At 37.1% G+C, this 22,330-nt stretch overlaps 2 protein-coding genes across 3 annotated transcripts; one reads left to right on the forward strand and one right to left on the reverse strand.

The window, feature by feature from the left end:
- Window positions 1–3,992: 3,992 nt before the first annotated feature.
- Window positions 3,993–17,648, reverse strand: LOC149013755 (uncharacterized). 2 transcript variants are annotated; one of them, XM_089158384.1, is made up of 10 exons: window positions 16,680–17,648; window positions 16,467–16,556; window positions 16,080–16,294; window positions 11,148–11,350; window positions 10,856–10,964; window positions 10,352–10,668; window positions 8,742–9,155; window positions 7,807–7,894; window positions 6,091–7,662; window positions 3,993–4,425 (listed from the first exon to the last, which is right to left on the reverse strand). In XM_089158384.1, the coding sequence occupies exons 1-10, from the start codon at window positions 16,751–16,753 to the stop codon at window positions 4,400–4,402; spliced, it is 3,108 nt and encodes a 1,035-aa protein (XP_089014510.1). In that variant the 5' UTR covers window positions 16,754–17,648; the 3' UTR covers window positions 3,993–4,399. The 2 variants fall into 2 exon arrangements, with proteins under 2 accessions (XP_089014510.1, XP_089014509.1); XM_089158383.1 differs by lacking the exon at window positions 3,993–4,425 and having other exon boundaries at window positions 4,475–7,662.
- An 801-nt stretch (window positions 17,649–18,449) lies between these two features.
- LOC149013756 (Ribosomal L5P family protein) lies at window positions 18,450–21,248 on the forward strand. The gene is made up of 3 exons (XM_089160075.1): window positions 18,450–18,764; window positions 18,951–19,151; window positions 20,717–21,248. The coding sequence occupies exons 1-3, from the start codon at window positions 18,513–18,515 to the stop codon at window positions 21,050–21,052; spliced, it is 789 nt and encodes a 262-aa protein (XP_089016201.1). The 5' UTR covers window positions 18,450–18,512; the 3' UTR covers window positions 21,053–21,248.
- The last annotated feature ends 1,082 nt before the right edge of the window (window positions 21,249–22,330 follow it).

The raw sequence follows: 22,330 nt of genomic DNA on the forward strand, positions 1-22,330 counted from the left end.
CCAAGATGATTCAATGTCATCCATTGAACAAATCTAAAGATCTAAACTAAACTTCATATAAAATTCCAGATTTATATGATATAGGTTGCATGATGTCTAAGATGATTCACTTATTCATTTCATCGAACACTTATCGTCTGAAGATCTAATCTAACAAGATAGTTTGTGCTATTGTAGATTGCATCTTTTACTAGCTCAGAAGAGTAAAATTGATCATCTACAGATATGCTAAACATCACATTCACTCATCTAATTCTTGCTTCTCTTTCAACACTCGATAACTCGATTATCTGATATTAGGTCATCGTCCATTATCTTCAATTGCAAGCGTGAACAACGCTTCCTTCTCTCTGAAGAAATCCTATTTGAACTCATTGCTTTCACTTTAGAGAGATCGAAAGAATTTTTACACGGACTAATTGATTTCTTGTGAGAGGAATCGCTCGAACAACACGAAAGCATGGACGTCTCTGAATCTATGAAACCATATCAACTATACATTAAATAAAGGAAAAATTCAAAAAATAAAACAACAATCTGCTTAGGGTTTTGTAGAAACTCACGTGGGTCGCGAGTGATTTCGTTTGCGTTCCTTCTTTTTCTCAGTCCACCGCTATTCAGACACTCGAGATCTTGAAGGAAGAGTTGGGGATTCATCGGTAAAGGTAGGGATGTAATTTGCAAATTTCAGAATTTTCAAACCTTCAAATGTAAAAGCAAAATTTGTGTTTACATACATATCCATGCCTCTTTAGTTTACAATCGTTGGATTCATAGGTGTTGACGTGGCCTAATCCTCACCGTTGGCGGTAGCAGGCAGTTGCTGGCGCAAATAAAAATCCCAACAACCCCAACACCCCTTCCTAGTTCCCACCCCTTCTTCCATTTTCTTTTTGTTTTTTTACATGCATGGTTTTTTTAAAATTTTTATTAACTTATTACTATAATATCATATTCTCTCCATTTCACACCATATTTTCCTTCCTCATTAAAGTTATTTCAAGAAATCATTTGTCCAAAATTCTATAGGGAAATAGAGGTTGAAGCAAATGTTTTTGAATATTGTGCATGATTTGGATGGATTGTCTAATATTATATTGATCAAGCTATACGGAGGTTGCTCTCTTTTCCTTCTCTTCTTCGTGTCACTCTTTGTATATCTTTTTGTTATGTTGATGATTATATTTAGGGATAATATAACTGATCGAGTGTTAAATAGATAATACTGCAACATTCATCTTTTTCTTTCTTTCTTTCTTTCTGCTAGCGATGGTGACGAAGGAGTCCATAGTGAACTTGAGTTAAAATTGTTTTAAAAGTTTATCTGATTCATAGTTGTATCATGTATAAATTAATATCCTAATGCCCAATACAATACATGCTTATTTTAGTAGTCTAAAGATGATGAAGTAATCTTAACTTTTACTTCGTTATTAATTCATTTATGTATAAGATTATCAAATTTGAATTTAAAGTAGGTGCTGCTATATGTGAGTTATGTCCTAGAAAAGTGAACATAGGTTTATGAGCAGCAAGGTAATCCCATCCTAATAAATGCAGCAACATTTCATTTGGTAAATGTGTTTCTTTATGGAGATTGGGTGGTTATCTACAATTTTTTGGAGTTTTAAGGTGGTTATCTAGCATATCATCAATTGTCTTGGAAACTCATCAAATTTGGCAACACATAGAAATAACAAGTATAGAACTACAGTTGACAATTTCACGGTGTAGTATGATCTATTGTTCATTTTTAGAACCTTGCACAATACAAGAAAATATTAATTTTTCATGTTCTAGCAATATAGTTTTGGATACAACCAGATAAAAGACTTGTTTCTTTCTCTGTCTTCTCATTCTTTTATTTTTTTTTCTAATGATGTTTTCTCTTTCTCTGTCTTCTCATTCTTTTATTTATTTATTTTTTCTACTTTTCTATAACTCTTGGTTATATGGTTCACAAGAAATAGTGGATGTTTATGTTCTTTTGACATTTTTATTGTATGGTTAATATTATAATCTTACGTACCTTTAAATGAATTCTAAAGTATGACAAATAGTTTTTTAAGAATAATCAGTTGACAAAATCATGGTAGTAAACAATTTTCCAAAATGATTTGGTTCAAATGACAAAATATTAATATCAATTCCAAATGACCTAAATACTAAATTCAATATAAAAAAGAACAAAATCCTAAAGTTTGATAATATATTTTTTTAATGCCAAATAAAGCCATCAAGTTATGTTTCATTCGATTTTTGAAAAAAACTTGTGTCTTTAACATTAATTCATTCAATTATGGCCCAACAATCTTTGCTATTCATAGTTTCTATCCAATTAGGATAAATGAAATCCACGTGGTTCTAACTAGTAAATTATAAATACATTTATATTGAAATAATAGTTTAGATTAAAATATTAGTTTCTACCAAAAAAAAATATATTAGTTGGTGGGAAGAATTAGCGGCAAATTAGGAATTTGATAATTTATTTAAAAAATACTATCCGTTTAAGTACATTTTATTCTGAAAACACCTTTATCAGTAAATATTTTTTTAAAAAAATGTTGGAGGGAACCCACAAAATCAATATTTTTACCCTTTTAACCCGTAGACTATGATTGTTTGCAAATGTGGGGTGGAAAAAAAAAAACATATAGATCTTATGTGTAGTGGGGTGAGGGAGGAGAAAAGGAAAGGGAAGGGTTTTGTGAAAAAGTGATAGTGGTGGGTCTCACTTTTTACTTTTCTCAACTTTCTCACAAAGTCTTACTAAATATGCGGAGTTTTAAAATGGCTTGGGGTGGGAAAGTTGGGCTCACATCAGCAGATAAGTTTCCTTGATTCAAGCAAACTTGTCTTTTACTTTTTCATCCTAAACAATCAAACAATCTACCATTTTGGGATTTAAGGGAAAAGTAAAAAATCTGCACTTTTTACAAGAATTTTCCCACCTTACATTTATTCTAGCAAACAAACCCAGCCTTAATGTTTTACATTGATGTAGTAAAATCAGATTGGGTGTTTGATCTGAAAATAATGTACAATTGATTGCTTAACATTTTTTTTTAAATAAAATTGCTGAACCTTACATCTGTGTGGGAAAGTTGTCACCTTTTTGTCCCATGCTTTTGTAACTTCAAATTAGCCCAAACAAAAGTCCTGGAAAGCTAAGGCTAGCAGCCTCACAAGTAAGAGAACTACTGCATCATTACATACTCTATTAATATGAGAAAAGAAGAGATGTCCAGCAGATGGGAGACTTCTTAACGGATCATGAGGTTAAACAAATCAAAGTTGCAGAAGAATAAAGGATCATTGATACACTGTAGATTATTTTTGATAACTTTACCCATGAATTATGCATGTTGAGCAGGATGCAATGGGAAAAGTGGTAAAAGTTCTTGTCATATCTAATGTAAGAGTTGCAGAGGGACGCATATCGGACTATTGGATTAGTGGGGAGGTATGAGTCCCCACCATTCCCTCCCGTGCTGTCAAAAGAGAAGTATTCTTCTTAACGTTTTTTCACCACACAATAGTAAAAATTCATTTTTAAGTGCTGATAATAAATCAAAATTGAAACTTAAGAAATCCCACATTAATCTAATTTCTATCATGTAATGGAAAAATGTTAGAAGGACATACCAATCTCCTGATCTGGACTGGGTTGGTAGTAGGCTTCAGAATTGTGTGGGAATGTTGGGAAGGGGTTGATTTTGCCACCGTTTGTGCTTCGATTGACGACAAAGTCATCTCCTCCGTGCTTTTATTCTCAGAACGATTCTACCTCTTATCGTGAGAACACAAAACCAAAAAGTATATAAACATAAAACCAAACAATTCAACCATTTCTTCTCACTCAGCACCAGCAAAGTATTCCCATACTGCTGCCAAGAAAGTCTATACCATCCCTATCATTAAGTCTTTTTACAATATATATATATATATATATATATATATATATATATATATATATATATATATATATATATATTTTTTTTCATATTGACATTTTCTTTGTAGGTTTGCTTATCTTCTCTTTAGTATGTAATCCATCTAATAATTTTTTTTTAATGAAATACAAATAAAAGAGTAAGAACCCAAAATCTCTACCAGATGCCAAGGGCAAATGGAATGGAACCCATATAATACATTCCTCACAAAAACCTCCGGAGATAGAAACTAAGATGCATCTCACTGCAAGGATTTATGATCCAGTACCAGGATGAACTTGCACCGTTCCCACAATGTTTTATCAACTAACTATATCGGAAGCCCATGTCAAATTCATGATCGTACATACCCATTCTATTACCTGAAGCAGCAAAGGGATGCAACTGTCTTGAGTTCGATCTCAGTTCCATATTAATCAGCTGTTCCAATGCTTCGGAACGATTTATCTCTCCCCACCACCACCACCAGCTAAAAATGCCAAAATAAAGTATCAGTAATATGAGAAAAACAAATTTAAAATACAACTGATGCTCACCCTCCTTGGCAGTCAAGAAAGAAGAAATCAAGTCGTAGCAGCATTCATGATTGGGATAATCACATCCCAATCCCAGGATGTGTTAGAGAAGAAGAAAATTCCTGTTGATTTTTAGCATTGCAACTTGAAAATAAACACAGAAGACAGAAATACCAGCTACATGATCTTTTAGGACTCCAATTCCCTTCACTAATTAACGATTATTGGTTCATTGATGTTACTTTTGCCACAGAAAGATTTGAAAAATGCATCAAATACAAGGAAGAAAATTCGACCAAAACAGGAATTTCGACCTTGCAAAGGCTGAAATTTTGATGTTTCTGTCAAAATATTGGTCAAAACTTGACACTTTTTTTCTAGAAATTGGAACTTCAATTTCGGACCTCATATGGACTCAAAATGATTTGATTCTTGCATACTACCTATTTCAAACACAATAAACACAATGGAACTAGTATTTTGCCAAAAAAAAAAAAAAACCATTGAAAATTTATCATTCAAGTATACTAACAAATAACGGGTTTCGACAAGTGCAAACTGTATTGCATAGAGGCATAGAATCATCAACATACATGAATTGTTTGATAGAATGATTACATATAAAACAAGTCAACAAAATAAAATGAACAACTCGATCAATAACAACTAAATCAAGTGATGGTGTCTCACATATATTAAGTTGAAGCCTATACATCATATATACATAAAATAAAAATACACAATTTTAGAAAATAATTATTAAAATAAAAAAAATAAAAAAACGGTAAAAAATAATAAAAAGATAAGTTTAACAAAACACACTCGCTAAACATATATTAATTTCAAGGCAATACAAGATCATTTAAGGCATGAACAAAACAAAAATAAAAAAAAAGGGAAGTTTGGAACTATTGGATATGGCTCATGCTTTACATTCTATTGTTGCCGGAGTTTCTTTTGTAGCTATCGTGGCTTAAGAGGTGTTTGGAGGGGAAAAATGAGCAAAAGAGATGTTTGAAGGCAAATGAGTCATGAAAATTAGGTGAAATGGGCTAGAAATCAACAAAAACGAAGGGAAAACAAGTTGGAAGGTTGAAATGGTCGAAATTTTGGTTGAAACCTCCGAAATTGTCGAAATCTCCGAAATTTGACACTTTTTCGAAACAATTGTAATTTCGTTTCGTTTTTGAAAAATGCAGGCATTTCGACTGAAATTGCAATTTTCTTCTATTATCTAATATTTTTACAATGATACCACATGCTAATTGAACCAAAAACTGAGTTACCAGAATTCCAAATTGGAACATCATGGACACAACACAATGTTGACCCAATGTAGATGATGACAGCAACACTTAACTGTGTGTACCAATATATAAGGATCCCACCACTGTGAGATCTTGAGAGGGTCACAATGTATGCATCCTTGAACTTTACCATCAAACCTAAAAGCATAAAATAATGGCAGAATGACAGACAAACCTTAAGTTTATATTTACCATCAGAACACTAACTACTTTAGTGGCCTGACCTCATAACCAGGTAGTCCCGATGTCTACAACAAGAAAACAACATATGATAAGCTGGCAGGAAACCTAAAAAGCACAGGTTTGCTTTACCTGGCATCGGAACCCCAAGGTCATTGTAGTTTGGTTGTTGAAAATTCGGAGGAAAGCCTTGCATCAGATTCGTTCCAGACATGCAACTAGCCATTTGATTGGAGCCATGACGAGGTGGTGGGGAACCTCCAGGCAGTCCCTGTATTAAGTGACGCGGTGGGAGACTGTTTGGCATTTGCATCCGCTGTAACATTGAATGATGAGGATCAAGCCTTGTTGGCGCAGCAGATACATGCGGAAACTGAGGGTGACGTAACATATTTGCAGGGAAGCGGTGTGGTGCTGGATCCTGATGAATATTCTCTGGGCCCATGAATTTGATCTCAGAATTCATACGAGGACGATGAGCTTCTAATGAATGGAACACATGTCTTCCATGATTCATTGGAGAGTGATGAAACTGTGGAGAAGATGGCTGACCTAGCAGATTATGGTACGGAACCTCAGGTTCCACTGGAGCATAATGACCATGAAGAAATGGTGGAGATCCAAAACTTGACATGGCAGATCTTTCAAAGTTAGGGGTAGCATTCAGAGCTGCCAGTTTTTCAGTAATGTTTACTGGTGTATTTGAGGAACAAAATGGCTCATCTTTTGAGTTTTGGAGGTTCACTGAATCAGCTACCATAATCAAGCTGTCCTCTTCAGGCAGTCTAATCTCTATCGTCTCATCAGCTCTATCTTCGAAGCCAATGGCACCACTGAACAGAGACCCTAAATTAGTTTGGGGATCATCTAAGCGCAACTGAACCCTGTCATTTGTTTTTGATGCAAAATGATTACCGTCAGTAGTGCTGTTGTTGGATACAGAATCACCAACCATACAAGAAAACAAACCACCATCAGAAACTGAAAAGCCTGTCCCATAAGGCTCTGCAACGTTGGTTCTTCTAACCCCACCTGTTGCTCCTCGATTTGTCGATACCGGTGCGTCCACTGAGTGCAGCTCACTCATGAAGGCTGTCCCAAATAAAGTTTCAAGAGTAAGAGTCTTTTCAGAGTCCTGAAAATTTCCAGGGTTTCTCTTAGTCGGTTTTCCAACCACAGGCCTAAGATTTCCCATCCCATAGACATTAGGCTTGTCTGGTGCTGCTGAATCTACATTAGACAGCAGCGGTGGATCTTTATTGCTTGTTCCCTTCTGTAACAGACAAAGGAGATTTTGAGATGCAAGATCGTCAACATCAACTTTTGTATGTTCAGCTTTTCCATTTATCACACTCCATGGTTGAACAGAATGCTGTTGACTAGAACTGTTTCTGTTTATTTCCTGTAGAATAGATTGTTCAAGGTCTTCACATGTAATCACTCCTGGAGAGATGCCTGATTTGGTATGCTGGGGCATTGGTTCAGAGATTCCAACTGGTGCAGAAGTAGCACTTGTAGTCATAAACCTGTTGGGAAGTACATCACTTTCAAAAGGAAACATCAGTGGGATCTGATCTGTGGCTTTCTCGTCTGACACTCCAGATACGTGAGATTCACCTCTATCACTACTGGCAGTCAATGAAAGTAAATCCCTAGGTTTGCCACAAGAGAGATCATCCAGTGGTTTCTTTTGTGCAGTTGAGACTGAAAATGGAAAATCTCAGCATTAATTCATAATCTGCAGTAGGGTTCAGTCGTACGTTTTCAACTTCATCAACTGTATCAAATGTACCTCATATACTGAATGAACAATTCTTAAAAGTTATAAATAAACTATTATGCGATTACCTTCCTCATGAAACCATTGTGCAAACTTTGATGACTGGGAGGCTACGGAGCTCCATGATTCATCTCCTTTACTATCGTGCTCATGATGCTGGTAAGTAAAGAGAGTAAAGGGTGTCAACTTCTATTGTATACACTCAAGTCTTAAATTCATAATAATCATAATCAAGAAGACAGTACAACTCTCACTAATGAATTGCTACTGCAGGTAAGTATAAAGGTCATCATTCTAAACTCACTAGTACCCTGATGTTTACAGTTTCCCTCCCCAACCTCCCCAAGAAGAAGGGACTATCAAGAATAACCTAAAACAAAAGAAATAGATCCAAGACAAACACCATCTTCAAGTGAAGCAAATAGTGTGAGATACTTAAACGTGTTCAATATTTATATGGAGTTGTCTCACCACTACATTTAAATACTAAAATGAAGACCAGGTTATAAGAAACCAAACAAGATGTTCTCTTTCTAGAACATCTACCCCCCCCCCCCCAAAAAAAAAAAATAAAAAAAAAAAAAAAAATAAAAATTGAATCGCTGCCAGCAGCAGAAAATTTGGTTTTTTCCTTTTCCGGTTGAGTACCCTTGATGGATGGGCTAGGAAGCACATTTGTGTACGATGAATCACAACCAGTTCACAACAACTGAAAAGGATGTTTCTTGATGAATTATTCAATCCTTGGAATCACAAATATGGAAAACCCATGTACACAAGATAATTGGAGACATCTGATATCAAATAGTGTAAATACAGAAAATACTTCCTGCAACATGTCACTCTGAAAATTGAAAGACAGACAATCCGGCAATACAAGAGTCAAAGCATGTATTATGAGATTATGAAGATATGAAACTAGCAAGATTTGAGTCTTAAAAGGATTTCAAAGAAATACAGGTAGTCAAAAGCCAACACTCAAGAATCATGTAATCATGTTTACCTTGACAAAGATAGATGAACCAGCAGCATTGGCTTTTAAAGCACTACCAAACAGCTTCTCTACGACAGAAGTTGAATGACCCTGACAAGCTGTATTTACTATCTTATGCCCTGTCACTTTGTCAGTTTCTGTTGTTACCTCACCATAATTCTGTCCTTCAGAGACTTCTGAAAGTTTAGATGTTTTACACAATGTACTAACACCAGCTAAATTTCCATTACCTTCTCCAGATGAAGGGGACACTATCCTTTCACTTTTGTCCGCCAAGGGAGCCTCAACACTCTTAGCCTCATCATGAATGTTTGTAGAGTCCATGCACCAGGATTGTTTCTTGTCATGATTATCAAAAGTTCCCTTAGCAAATAAATTATCCTCAGCAGGCTCAGTGCTATCCCCAAATCCAACATCTCCAGCCTGTGGTAGTAAGAAAGTAGCAGATTACCAATGAAGTAGAAGAAACCACGGATCATTTCAAGGCTGGAAGTTGGGTAACTACATCTACAGGCAGATTCCCCCAAAACTAAATAAGCAAAACAATTGGGATATACTATCCCTCACATATTCGTTAACTCCAGAAAGGAGTAACATCGACTAAAAAGGAAAACAACATACCTGCAAACAATTTAACTTTTTTCAAACACCCATCCTTGTATCCTAGAAATAACTCAACAGGTTGCTACTAGAAGAAAAATTAGGAAGATAAGAGCTGAAAAAATGACGAGAAGTTATAAGATGAACAACAACAATTTCCAAGATGACAACCACTGCTTGGCAACCTGAAATTCACTAGTGAACTTTACCGCTTTTGCCAATGATCCAGAGGAAGAACTGGAACCTGTACGGTGGAGAGAGGGAAAATAAAACAGTGAAGCCCTTCCCCCAATGTATTGCAAGAAACAGATTATGAGACAATCTGCCCATCAAATTAAAGGGGGGAAGCGAGAGCACCCACTAAAATGATATCAGTAGATTATACAAATGAGATGAGAGAGATACAAGATCTGAAGTAGCCCAACCTCAAATTGCATCTGTTGTTTTAAGATTCTCTTGCTCATCATTAACCCATTTATAAGAATTTTCTTCATTCATTCCATCTTCCTCTACGAACTTTGCAATCGATGGATAAAACACGGTAAACGAAAATATTAGGGAGACAATACATTCTTATGTTTCCATGTCAAAGTGAAGTGCAACACTTAACCCCACTTTTCTTTCATTTAATGCCTCTTGGTGTTCCAAAAGTCCCTTTTCGTAGTCCTGGAGAGTTAGGTGCAATTTGGGTTGATGTATAGTGCAACTAGTCAGACATATTGGGTCATACGGGATAAGCACTGTATTTAACTGAGATATCTTTTTCTTCTTTCAATATAAATCTGAACTGGATGATTAATTTTAGCACCTATAATAACCAGGCCAGAAAACCTAAAATCCTCTAGATAATCATGCTCACTGGGTGAATGTTCAAGGTTCTCAATGCAGGAGCCAGGGCATCCATACAGGAAAACTAGCTACATTAAGCAAGAACGTTTGAAGCATAACAGCTACACTAGACACGAACTTATGTAAGCACAACCATCTGCAGCAGATCAATTCCAAATACTTCTGATTACCTTAGCTGTAGAGGGAGGAAGCACTTTTGATCCAAGATTCTTCTCTTGAGTAGAGCTTGTAAAACCTGGAGGTACAAGTGGTCTGGCAGCAGGAGTTTGTGTGGCAAAGAACAACCTGGCAGAATCATTTTCTAAAACCAGTGGTGGAAGAGAGGCCTGTGATGCGTTATCTTTAATAGGAAATTGTTTTTCATCTTCAGCACCCTCCAACAATGCAGTAATATCTGTGCCAGCAATTTCTCTCTGATTGTCTGAAACCTGTTTCAGTTTCTCTTGTAATGCTTTTTGTTGTTCCTTCCTCAGCAACTCAAATGAATCTGATTCACCAACGTGATAAATGTTACTGTAGGACCTTCCCAATTAGTTCCAAAAACTCTACTGGCTTCATACACATGCACATGCACACGCACACGTGAACAAAAAATAAAGGTAAAAGACTTGCCGAGCGCCATTTGACAGCTAAACTGGACCAACACTGGGCAACTGGAAGAAAGAAAAAAATACCTCTTCTCTTTCTTTCCTCTTCTTCTCTATCCTGACTTGAGCATTCAGTTGACCCAAATGTTTCATCATCAATCAAGTCAGTAGCATTCCTTGTAAATTGGGGTACCGCCTGGAAAAAGATGGGAAAAAGGAATGAACATGATATTGGGGTGACATTTATCCTTTCTGGTTACCATCTGTAATTTCTGCTCTGCTAACAAGCAGAATAAAAAATCATTCAGATAGCTAAACCGTCAATTCTCTAAAGCAGCAAGTAGAAGTAGTAAATAAGCATAAGAGGAGCAAAGAACACCTTATAAGGACGTGGTGGTTGATATGGTGTGTTACTCCTGCAGAGTTGATGATGACCATTCCCTCGAAACTTAGGAGCAGAAACTGTTGCTGTGAATCCAGGCTGTCTTAGAAAGGCACCAGCAGCACCACTTCCAAGAAGCCCATCATGCTCGGAAGTTTGCCACGAACGTCGTGGTTGGTTGCTATAATGTCTTCCAGAATCTGCATAGCAGAACAGAACATTGAGTAAACCACAAGGTCCACCCAATTCCTATATTTCAATTTGCAGTTATAGATAAACCAGTCTATAAAATTTCAGCTGATGTCATAAATATTTGTTTGCACAATAATAAGTGGATAGTCCACCATTGTTATTCAGAATTTAATTGTTCCAGAAAAAAATACACGAGGATCAAAGAACCAAGACCACAGTAGCAGAAAATAAAGATAAGATTTTACCTAGGATTCTTGAATGCTTCCTATAATCGAGAGAGAGAGAGAGAGAGAGAGAGAGAGAGAGAGAGAGAGAGAGAGAGGCAGTCAACATCTATTTGTTAATGTTAAATCTATTTCTAATCGAATTTGTCATAATGAATATTGTGACCTCTTTTCTTAACCCCTATCATCATATTGTACACATTCTAAAATTGGGACAGACGAGATTAGATTTAAGGACCTATAATTTAGCAAGGGTATGTTGGTAAATTGAAATTGTGGTTGAAAAATTAAAGGGAAAAAAAAAACTGTCCTTCCTCATCTACAATCCCAATCTCCTGAGACCAATGCAAGTTTCCACCCGGGAACCATTGCAATTGGTCAATTTCCAAAGAAATTCCCAAGAACAAGAACTATAGCTGACGCCTTAATCCCCATAGATATGGAACCCTAGGTTTTGTTACATTCAAGGCACACTCTGATGCCCAGCTCAATAGAAGAGGGTAAAAGAAAGAAAAAAAAACACACCAAATCCAATAAATACATCACTGCATGGATGGATCACAAGAAGGAACTAAGCCGAATATGTGGATGTGTGCAGTCCACCAAAACATGGGCGTCAAGCTCAATAACTCCCAAAATACAGGACAAGAGTTCTGCTAGTTTATATAATTTAAGAATTTAAATGATAGCGCTAGTTAGATGGAAAAATACAAATTTTGGCAAAATATATAATCCAAGTATTTCAGTAATATCGCATGTTAGACAAACCGAATTAAATATACAATAGCCTCTTTAAAAAGGGTAACATATGTTATGACTTCTTATTACTAGAACCAAAAATTCAAAAATATGTCTAGATGATCAGGGTGCACAACCTTGACAGTCGACCCTTGGTCTACTACATATAATAAACATCAGAAAAGGAAATATATATATATATATATATATTCCCTTTTCCCTTTGGAGTTTGGATGAATGACGGGTAACAAATGTTTATCCTACCAGAAAATTGGAAATAGTTCAACAATCCCTAGAAAAGGCATTAAAAGAGCAGAGCATATTAGAAGCAAACATGAAATGCATTTGCATTTAGAACTCATCAACACAATATTTAAGGAAAGAAATTGATGTGAACACAGAGACCCCCCTGGCTGAACCCCAAGTGGGCCCCAAGCACCACCCAAACATGCTGGCTGACCCATTCCAGGGGTATTTTGGTCATTTTTAGCCCTTTTAAGGCTCAAGATGGGCCTGGTTGGAATCCCCTCAATTCAAGGGTCTTGGATCTATTTTTATTTATTTTTATTCGGGTTAGTATTTTGTGAGTTATGAAAGACACCCTGGTCCATTTTAATTATTGTTTAAGTTGTGTTTGAGTGGGTTTCTACTAGTTAAGTTGTGGATAAGATAAGAGTCAAATGATTCTTTTACAAGAAGGGTTTTTTATCTTTTAGGAGTTTGCCTTTGATTAGAACTTATCTTTATTAAGCGGTTATGGTTTACTTAGGTAGAGAGTCTTTTCCTAACGAGGACTCTTATAGATAAGTAGTCTTTTATTTCAAGAAGACGTCTCTTATTTTAGTTGGTAGTTAGGTTGGTCTCTAAGTTTTAGTTGAGTTTGAGTCAAGTTCTTCTTTCTTAGTAAAGGCTACAAATGCCAAGTAGTCTTTGTAATTTTCAGTTTTGATGATTACCAAAGTTGATCAAGTTTGAGGACTAGGGTTTCCTTGTTGAGGGGGTTGAGTAAAATTAGTTCAAGTTCAGCTCCTTCTTCTTCTTCATTCCAGAAAAATTTCAAGCATTCCACCAGCAGCCAAGTAAGTTGAGAAGCCCCCATCCTCTGCCTCCTCTCCCTACTGCAGCTCTTCCCCACCCTTCCTCTTCCTTACGTGCCCCTAGAAGCCTCCCCCTTCCATCGTAGAGCCTCCCAACCCCTTCCCCCAAGCCCAAGAGCTCCCTTATTCCCTTTCCCTACATCCTGCGACAGCCCCTGCCCCTCCCCCAACTCTCCCATACCACCCTGCTTCCCACAGAAGCCCTAGGATCCCTTCCCCCCTCCAACTTCCAAATTCCCAGCCCCTAACTCTCCTTTCTTCTCTCCCTAGGATCTCCTTTCGTTTCTTTCAACAGAACCTCTTCAACTTCTGAGCATACCCTACAGTCCAGGACAATAAAAATCAGTTCTGAAATTATAAAAACAGCAAGTGCAAACCTTTTCCTACCCTAGCCAAAACTGCCTCCCCTAATTTCTGCCTAATTTCTGATTCTCCTACAATTTTCAGATCTAGAATTCTTAACACATTAAATTCAGATCTGACTTGGTCATTACAACAGGGTTTTCAAAGCTGTGAAACGCCCTACATATCCTTAAATACCCCATCGCTTTGCTGAAATTTCTGGGCAGCCCTTAGATTTAGGAAAATTCCCAAAATATCCTTAACCCTATGGGTTTTCATCAATAATATTGCAAATTGGACAAAAGCTTCCAGATTCCCTGAATCAAAGCAAAGCTTAACACTCAGTAAGCATCAAAATCTTTACCTTCATACTAAGTTGGAAAATGGGTGCCAACGGTTATCAACAGGATACCTTATTCAAAGTGATGCAGAATTACTGAATTAGTACATCAATCGAATTTCGGACCAGGTCCATACCCAGCTCCTATTTAGGATTATTTAATACCAATTCCCAGCCTATACACTGCCCAATGATGGCTCTCAGCCAGCTAGTAAGAAGATCCATATAAATAGGATAACAGCACCTGGAACATTCAAAGCATCTGGTACACCTGCAGAATCACAATCATCAGTAGCTACATCAGGATCACAAAAGTTGACAAGATCTTGTGGGCCCCATGCCAGGTATTGGTGAAGACCAATGCCATTGTGTGGAAGACTGTTAGATTAATTTATGTTTCTAATTATGATACTATTCGGTTAATTTATGTAATTAGCATCGGATAAATTAGGATTATTTACTTTAATGCGGTAAAAACTAAAGAGGAGGTGTCAACCCGGATTTTTTGGGCCCATGACAGCTTGTGTGGAGTAATGAGAATCAAAAAGGTTGTTGCCTTTTCGGAGATTATAGAGGCTTATAGTTTTAATTATTTCTAGCTTAGATAAGAGTTCCTACTTTAATTGGATTTTTTTGTTTCAAAATATTTCTACTAGAACATAGGATGTACTTGGATGGATTTACAAATAACAGATTAGGCTGACAATCAGCCGAGTTGAGTCTGCGAAAAAAGATAATTTTTGGTTAGAGTGCAGCTCTGGTTCTCACATGGCCTGAGCCACGCAAATGGAATCCAAGTGGGTCCACATATGGCATCCATATGAGCAGCTCAGGCCCGCATGAATTCTGTGAGAAACTGAGCTAGCCTCTTTTGGTTAGATTTTGCTATGCTGTCAGATGCAGTACGGAAGTGTTAGATGCCTGTACCTGTGGTGGGGGAGAGACCTGGAAGAGAGTGGGATAATCAATCCAACTCTTTCCTTCTTATCTAATTATTTTTGCTTCTTTGTTTCTATATTAATAGATTTCATGTGTAATTTGCTACAAGTTCTGCAATAAATCAAGGACTACATGCTACAAGTTCAGCAGCTGTTTTGAAGACCAAACCAGCGTAAAACTTTGTTGAAGAATTACCTGCTCAGGAGTCAGGACTACGTCCACTGTGATCCAGCTCTAATATTACTAAGTTGATAAGGTCACCATGCCCAAAGAAGACTATATTATCAAGCCACTTATGGTTGCCAATGTCCCGAGGAAAAAAGCCTATGGGGGGGGGGGGGTCATCCTACCAAATAAAATAAATGCAGCTCAAAATGGGAATATAACAAGAACCAATGCCCAATAAAACCCACAGCTGACGATGGCATGACTAAATAGAGTCAAACCCCACAACGAAAGAGAAGGTTAAAATCAAAACATTGATGCGACATCAGAAGTGGAAGTTCAGAACAATTTTATACAAATGAACAAACAAACTATTTCGTTGGCAATAGCAACCAAATGGGTCAAGAAAATGAGTCCCCTTCCTAGGTTCAAATGAATAAAATGCAGCCATATACACAAAGAAAAGGATGTACAATAAGCATACACTTCAACCATCCAGTCATCCATACCAAAGTGCCCAAAGTCAAAGTGTCTCATTATACATTAGCTATGGTAGATCACAGTGGTTAATAGCACTGAAAATGACAAGCATTGATCTAGAGTCCCACTGTCAATAGAATCCTCACTTGTGCTACAGCTGGGTTACTGATACAAGCAACTAGAGTTCAAAGTTGGGAAAGAGTTCCAATGATGGGTAAGAAGTTCTGGATTAGATTCCTGTTACTGTTAAGAGAGTTGAAAATTGTTAATCATTCCACGGCAACATTATATGCTATGGGATGATTCACATTTCTTGTTCTTTTAAGAAATATAGAGTCCAAAAAGTAAAAAGGTCATTAATTCACGTCTTCAAACAAAATATGAATACAATGGAAACTTAATCCTTGATTACCTGAAAACCACTCTGACTTTGAGTCAACATCTTTATCATTTGAATCAGATGAACGACTGTCCCACCTCCCCAGACTTCGTCGTGAATAATTATTGGAATCACCCCGGGTGGGTGGCGAAGATCCATATTCACTGCATCTAAAACTCTGCGAAGATAAGCCTCCAGCAATTCTCTGCCGCTCTGGCTTGCTAAAGAGCAAATCCTCCGCAAATTCACTGTTTCAAATGGGAACACCAGAGTAATTTCTAAAGCACATAATGAAGCAAGGAAACAACTTTCGAGATGCTAATTGTGATCCCTCTCAACTGTATAGTCAGTCTTAATAATGGTTTTCTTATTCATACTCTGCCTTAAAACACTTGACTATGGTAACATACACCAACTTACCTAATGATCGATTGCTTGAAATTTCTTGGCAGATTTTTGCAAGCATCCAACTCGCTCAAAGACAGAAGAAAATCTCTTGTATAAGAAATCCTGGATTTTCGACTCCCATTGGAGGGGAGGCGATGGAGGGAAGAAGAATGGTCATCAGATGAACCACCAAATAAATATACAAACTATAACATGAAAAGCAATAAGAGGAAGTTTTTTTTGTACTTTCGAGATTTTGGTGCAGTTTCAGTTGGCTGTGGCTGTGCAGGTGAGTACTGATAATCGTCCTCTGAGCTCATTGTTATATTCTTGGAATGTAAAATAAAAAGGATCTCTAGGAAGAACAGTTAAGCAGCAGCCCGGAGCTATTTAGAAAATCTAAAACTCGAAGTCCAACTATCTCAGCAAACGTGGCTATTCAGAACTCAAACCTAATAAAATACTCCAAGTTTGGATCATCAGCAATGTATTACAGAGCTTCAGTTCGGAAACCAAAAAATGCCTGGTAAAAGCGGTCAAACAGAACCGCTAATCCAGTAGTTCTAGCAGAACTCTCCGGCAGCTAATACCGTCTTCATCGATCATTGATGCTACGTCGACATATACCATCCGCGATTGCTATCTTGAAAACAATGAACTAAGGCTAAATTTAGAAACTGAAGTGGAGCTGTATCAGTCTCCAACAAATCTACCATCAGAGAGATGACATTCGAAGATTTAAGTACCAAGTGCATCACCTCTACAAATTTACGCAGAAAAAGATTCTCAAAACTCAAAGTTTAAAAGCAGCAGATTTGATTACAAGTAAGTCATCATTGTAAACAGGAGAAAATGGAAACATAAGCTTATAATCTCCACCGAGCAGCTTGTCATCGAAAATGAAAATTCCTGATTGTCTACCTGTTACTCGTTGACTTCCAAGTTAGGGCACAACAGCTGAAAAAACAACCTTATCGATTACGAAAAGCTGCTAGAATCACGAGAGAGGCGACAAACCATTCACAGCATAAATAACGAGGACTGAGAGGAATTTATGGTTTCGATCTTTAGCTTTCATTCTCGTTTTCAAACCTTTTGACAAAGCGCAGAGCGAAGCGAATAGAAGGAAAGCTGATGACTGCAAGAAGCCAATACCACTACAGAAGTTGCAGAGACACAGACGAGAAATTACGTTTCCCTCCTTCGACGACTAGAGGTAAAAATCAGACAAACGAAATTGCTAGCTTTTTCCCTTTATTCATTTTGAGATAATTACTTTTGACTCCCTGAAGTACATCGAAATTACTACCTTATACTCTGTATCTTTAGAAATTACCAGTCGGCTCCTATTGTTTGTGGAGGTTTTTGATCCATTAAGCATTGTTTGTTTGTAAGATAAAAAGATAAAAAAATTTGGGAAAATTCGACTGATAGGAGATTAGGAGGATGGGAAAATAAGAAAAGAAAGAAAAATATTTTGTGGAAAATTTATAAATGTGCGTTTTATTATTGTAATTTGACTAGCGTAGAACTATAGAGGTAGACCAGTGGATTAGAAAACGTTTTTTGCTAGCTTGACTTCAATTTTAAAAAATTGAAAAATTTCTCAATACCTTGGCTTGAATTAGTTTCTAAAATTAATGACATCCTAAGTTATCTAATTTATCAATTAATTCTCTATAGGATGAAAATGTATCAAAAACACTCGTAAGCAATACTAAATCACCATGTACTACAGTAATAAATCAATTACTATATATTCAAAGAAAAAAAATAAACTTAAATGAAAAATATTTTTAAACTTAGGATGTACATAGTAATATTGGAAATTGATAGATAAAAACAAACTTAAAAAACAACCGTGTTAATAATGGGAGATCTGAGTGATAAAGCATAAATCAGGGGTGGTATTAATATTAGGGTAACTCAGGGGTGGCACTGCAATTTTCCCTAAAAAAATAAATAGATTTGTCTTCTGGTATTTTCGTTGTTTTGGAAAATATTAGGGACATTTGGTTTCACTAACAGTGTAAATATTGTTTCAGGGACGGAGTAAAGGAACAGAGCTATCCTCTTCTCATGGCTTCTTCTGTGATTCTCTCATCATCTTCTTCTTCATTCTGCGCCAGATTCCCTATCTTATCGTCTCCCTCTTCGACTAGGTTTTCGTTCGGGAACCAAGGAAATGGCTTCCAATTTTCGGTGAGAGCAGAAAATGCCGTTTTAGTGGAGAAAGCTGAAGCAGAGAAGGCTAATCGCCTGAAGACCCAGTATCTGGAGAAAATTATTCCTCTGCTTAAGGAAGAGTTCTCTTACCGTAACATCCATGAAGTAAGTGTATCTTGCTATGGTTGTAGGTTACTAGAGTGTTCGATTTCAGTTTGTATGTTGAGAATTTCTTCCTAAAGCATGTCTCTATGTCTTGGAGAAACTGTGTTTCGAGTTGCCTCTTGTTCGTTTTAGGATTTGGGTTCTTTATATCTTATTTTATATTTTAAAAACGTTGATGCTGGACAGGTTCCGAGGATTGAGAAGGTTGTGGTTAATTGCGGTATTGGAGAGGCTGCGCAGAACGCAAAGGGTTTAGAAGCAGCAATGAAGGATTTTACGCTCATCACTGGGCAGAGGCCCGTGAAGACACGAGCAAAGAACTCAATTGCAACATTTAAGCTCAGAGAGGGTCAACCGATTGGAATTGCCGTCACACTCAGAAGAAATGTAAGTTTGATTAGTTTATTTTTCTCTGGGTGCTAGTCGGATTCTCTGTAAATCTGTGTGTTAGATATCATCAAACATAATCTAGGACTGTGAAAACATCCTAACCTTATCAATTTGTTAAGGGTCAACGGGTGGCCATGAACAAATGGAATACAGACTACCTTAGCTTTTGCCTGCACTAACAAAATCAAAACCTCCATTCTGCTTCCTACCAGGGATACCCATTTCTGAACATTTATTGCAGAAAAATCAGTAATGCAGTATCAATGAAGACCCTCCAGATTAGCGTCAGGGTAGTGGGGTATCTGGTTCATTCAAATCCTTAAAAGAGGCCATATCCAGTGCACAAGGCTCTAGTTTTTAGCAGTGTCTGGGGAGGGTTAGATGTATTCTCAGCTTGTCTATAGTTCATGTACTTGTTTTAGTGCTCTTGCATTGATTTTGTGAGCATCTTGAACTTAAGAATGTAGGTCCTAGGTCCTGATTCCCTAACCCCTTGTCCAAGTCAGAACACTAGTAGACAAGCCTCAAGTTAGACAGAATAAATGCCCAGTGCTTCAAATGTTTGAACTTGAATTGAAGAGAATAACAATAAGGGAACCTTCATACTATTGGTAGCACCATAGTGCCATTGCTAATTGTTTGTCATTTTTATGTTTGTTCAGTCGATCAACTTTTCATTCACTGGTATTATCAATTTAGCTAGGTTTTTACTGAGATAGCTATCACAAAACTGAGAACCATTTAGGACATGATATCTATGAGTCAACCACTGAGGCATATGATTTACATACTGGCTCCTCCGGATGCCTGGGGGTGGCACTAAATTAACTAGGATTTTGGAACAACAAAAACAGTTATTTTATGACATTTTGTAACAGACTCATAGAGGAAGTCAATATATCAACATGGTCTCAACTTAATTAACTTATGGCCGAGGATCCTGAAAAGCAAGAGTGTAAGAAGAAGAGGTTTTTACGATGACCCAACCATGTAGAAAATATCTCAAGGGATCCGCACGATCTCCCCCCCCCCCCCAAAAAAAAAAAAAAAAAAAAAAAAAAAGGAAGAAAATTTTCTGAATACTAGCACAGGATGTAAGCCTTGAACTCCATTAAACACTTCATTAACAATGCATGCCCTTAACTCTCCTGAATGAACTTTAACTCATGAGATAATGGTCCTCTTTGAAAATGTAAATTGAATGACATCAATGGCACCAAAATTATGGAGTGATGCTTAAAAAAGAAGTGGCATAAAAGCAATGAAAATAACTGCTAAACCCAATATAGCATCTCAAAAGTAAGGTATTGCTTCTGCTTAACTGTGATACAAACCCAAACTAACATGAGTATCTTCCTATCCCATAATAAAGAAAAAAGTGAAAACAAACAACGTAGAGCAAGGGTACTTGTCAAATGGTGGTTCCTGAGTTCGTTGAACTTTAAAGCTTGGTATCAGATGATACACAATTCCATGATATTCATTTCCTTTCTTTCTATTTAGACTGTATATCATTTTAGATGAAGAATTGATCAATAATTGTTTGAACTTGAACGTGGCAGATGATGTATTCTTTTTTGGATCGACTGATAAACTTGGCACTTCCTAGGACAAGGGATTTCCAAGGGTTTAGTCCCAACAGTTTTGATGGGCATGGGAATTACAGCATTGGAGTTCGTGACCAGAGTGTGTTCCCTGAAATCAGATTTGATGCCGTTAGTAAGCCAAGGGGAATGGATGTTTGCATAACTACAACAGCCAAAACAGACAAGGAAGGTCAGAGATTACTTGCCCTCATGGGAATGCCATTTAGAGAGGGTGGGGGACAAAAAGGAATGATCCGCAAGAAGAAGCTGAAGGCTCATCATTTTGATTCAAAATCCAAGGGTCGGAGATAAAGATGTTTAATCATATGGCTCTTCCAGCTTCTGCCCTGGAAAGGTTCTTCTGCCTATGTATTTTATGTCGTCCACAGACTCATTGATCTTTATTCAATGTTGTGAAGTCAGGCATTGTGTAATCCCTTACTTTGACATAACTGTGGCAAATCTCCTTTGTTTTTTACGTGCATGTAAGAGGTTCATCGTACTTGATTCAGATTTTTTTTTTTTTTTTTTTTGGGGGGGGGGGGGTGTTGGGGGCCTTATATATTCAGTTTATTATTTCTAAAGTGCTAACTGTAATGTTGAGCTAACACCGTGTTGTTGACCAAAAAAAAGCTAACACGGTGTTGGCGCCTGCTGCTGGATAAGTTATCAATATTCCAAAAATGTATAATGTAATCTTAGTCTCAGCTTCTTCTTCTTTTTCCCCACTGCCATGCAGGTCTTTAATCTTTTAGTGATTGAAGAATCATAAGGAACCAGATGTTGTATTTTTGAATTGCTTTGTTCTTTTGTTGGCTTGTTTTTAGGGCAGAAAGTAGAGTAGACCTGCAAGAAAACATCCTGGGGATGTGCCTATGGCAACTATGACATGAGGGATATTTACTTGTGGCTAGAATTTCACTGAACCAGGAGTTAATGCAATACCTCGCAAATGGGAATTGAAGCAGTCAAGCAGGGTGAAGGATATTTTTCAGGATGAGCTGCCCATAATGGAGAATTAACCAGTACAATGAAAGGTATTGATTTTTTTAAACAGGGTTTCTTTTGAAGGGCAGACGTTTTGTTCTATGTCCAGCATCCATGATGAGTCAAGCAAATGCAGCTCGGCCTCTGAAAAACCTTCCTTAAGTTCACTGCTCTGTTATCTTAATAAAATCCTGGGTTTTAACCAAAAACAAAATAGAGCACCAAATAAATAAAAGAACATTCAAGTCAAAGAAATCCAAGCAGGAGCTAAATACTTGGTTTCCAAATCCAAGCAGGAGCTAAACACTTGGTTTCTTGGATTATGGAAACCCTATTAAAAGCAGGGATTTTGCAGAATATCTTGAGCTTCAGCGATTGGGCTCACATCAGTATCGTCTGTTGTGATACTTAAAATTGCTTTCCAGAATTTGATGGGAGAGGAAGATACTTCCCAACCCTGATGAACTTGATATCAGAGAGGAGTTTTGAAGCCCCTTTTTTGCTGGATGTGCACTGGAAGCTTCCCCGTGGGAGGCTTGGGAAACCAATACAAGGGAGGGGGAGTTAATCCAAAGGTAACTGCTTAGTGTTTATGTTTGAACC

This window comes from Hakea prostrata, chromosome 6 (assembly GCF_041222555.1).
Source record: "Hakea prostrata isolate BN-2017 chromosome 6, UWA_Hpros_2, whole genome shotgun sequence".
Lineage (NCBI taxonomy): Eukaryota > Viridiplantae > Streptophyta > Magnoliopsida > Proteales > Proteaceae > Hakea > Hakea prostrata.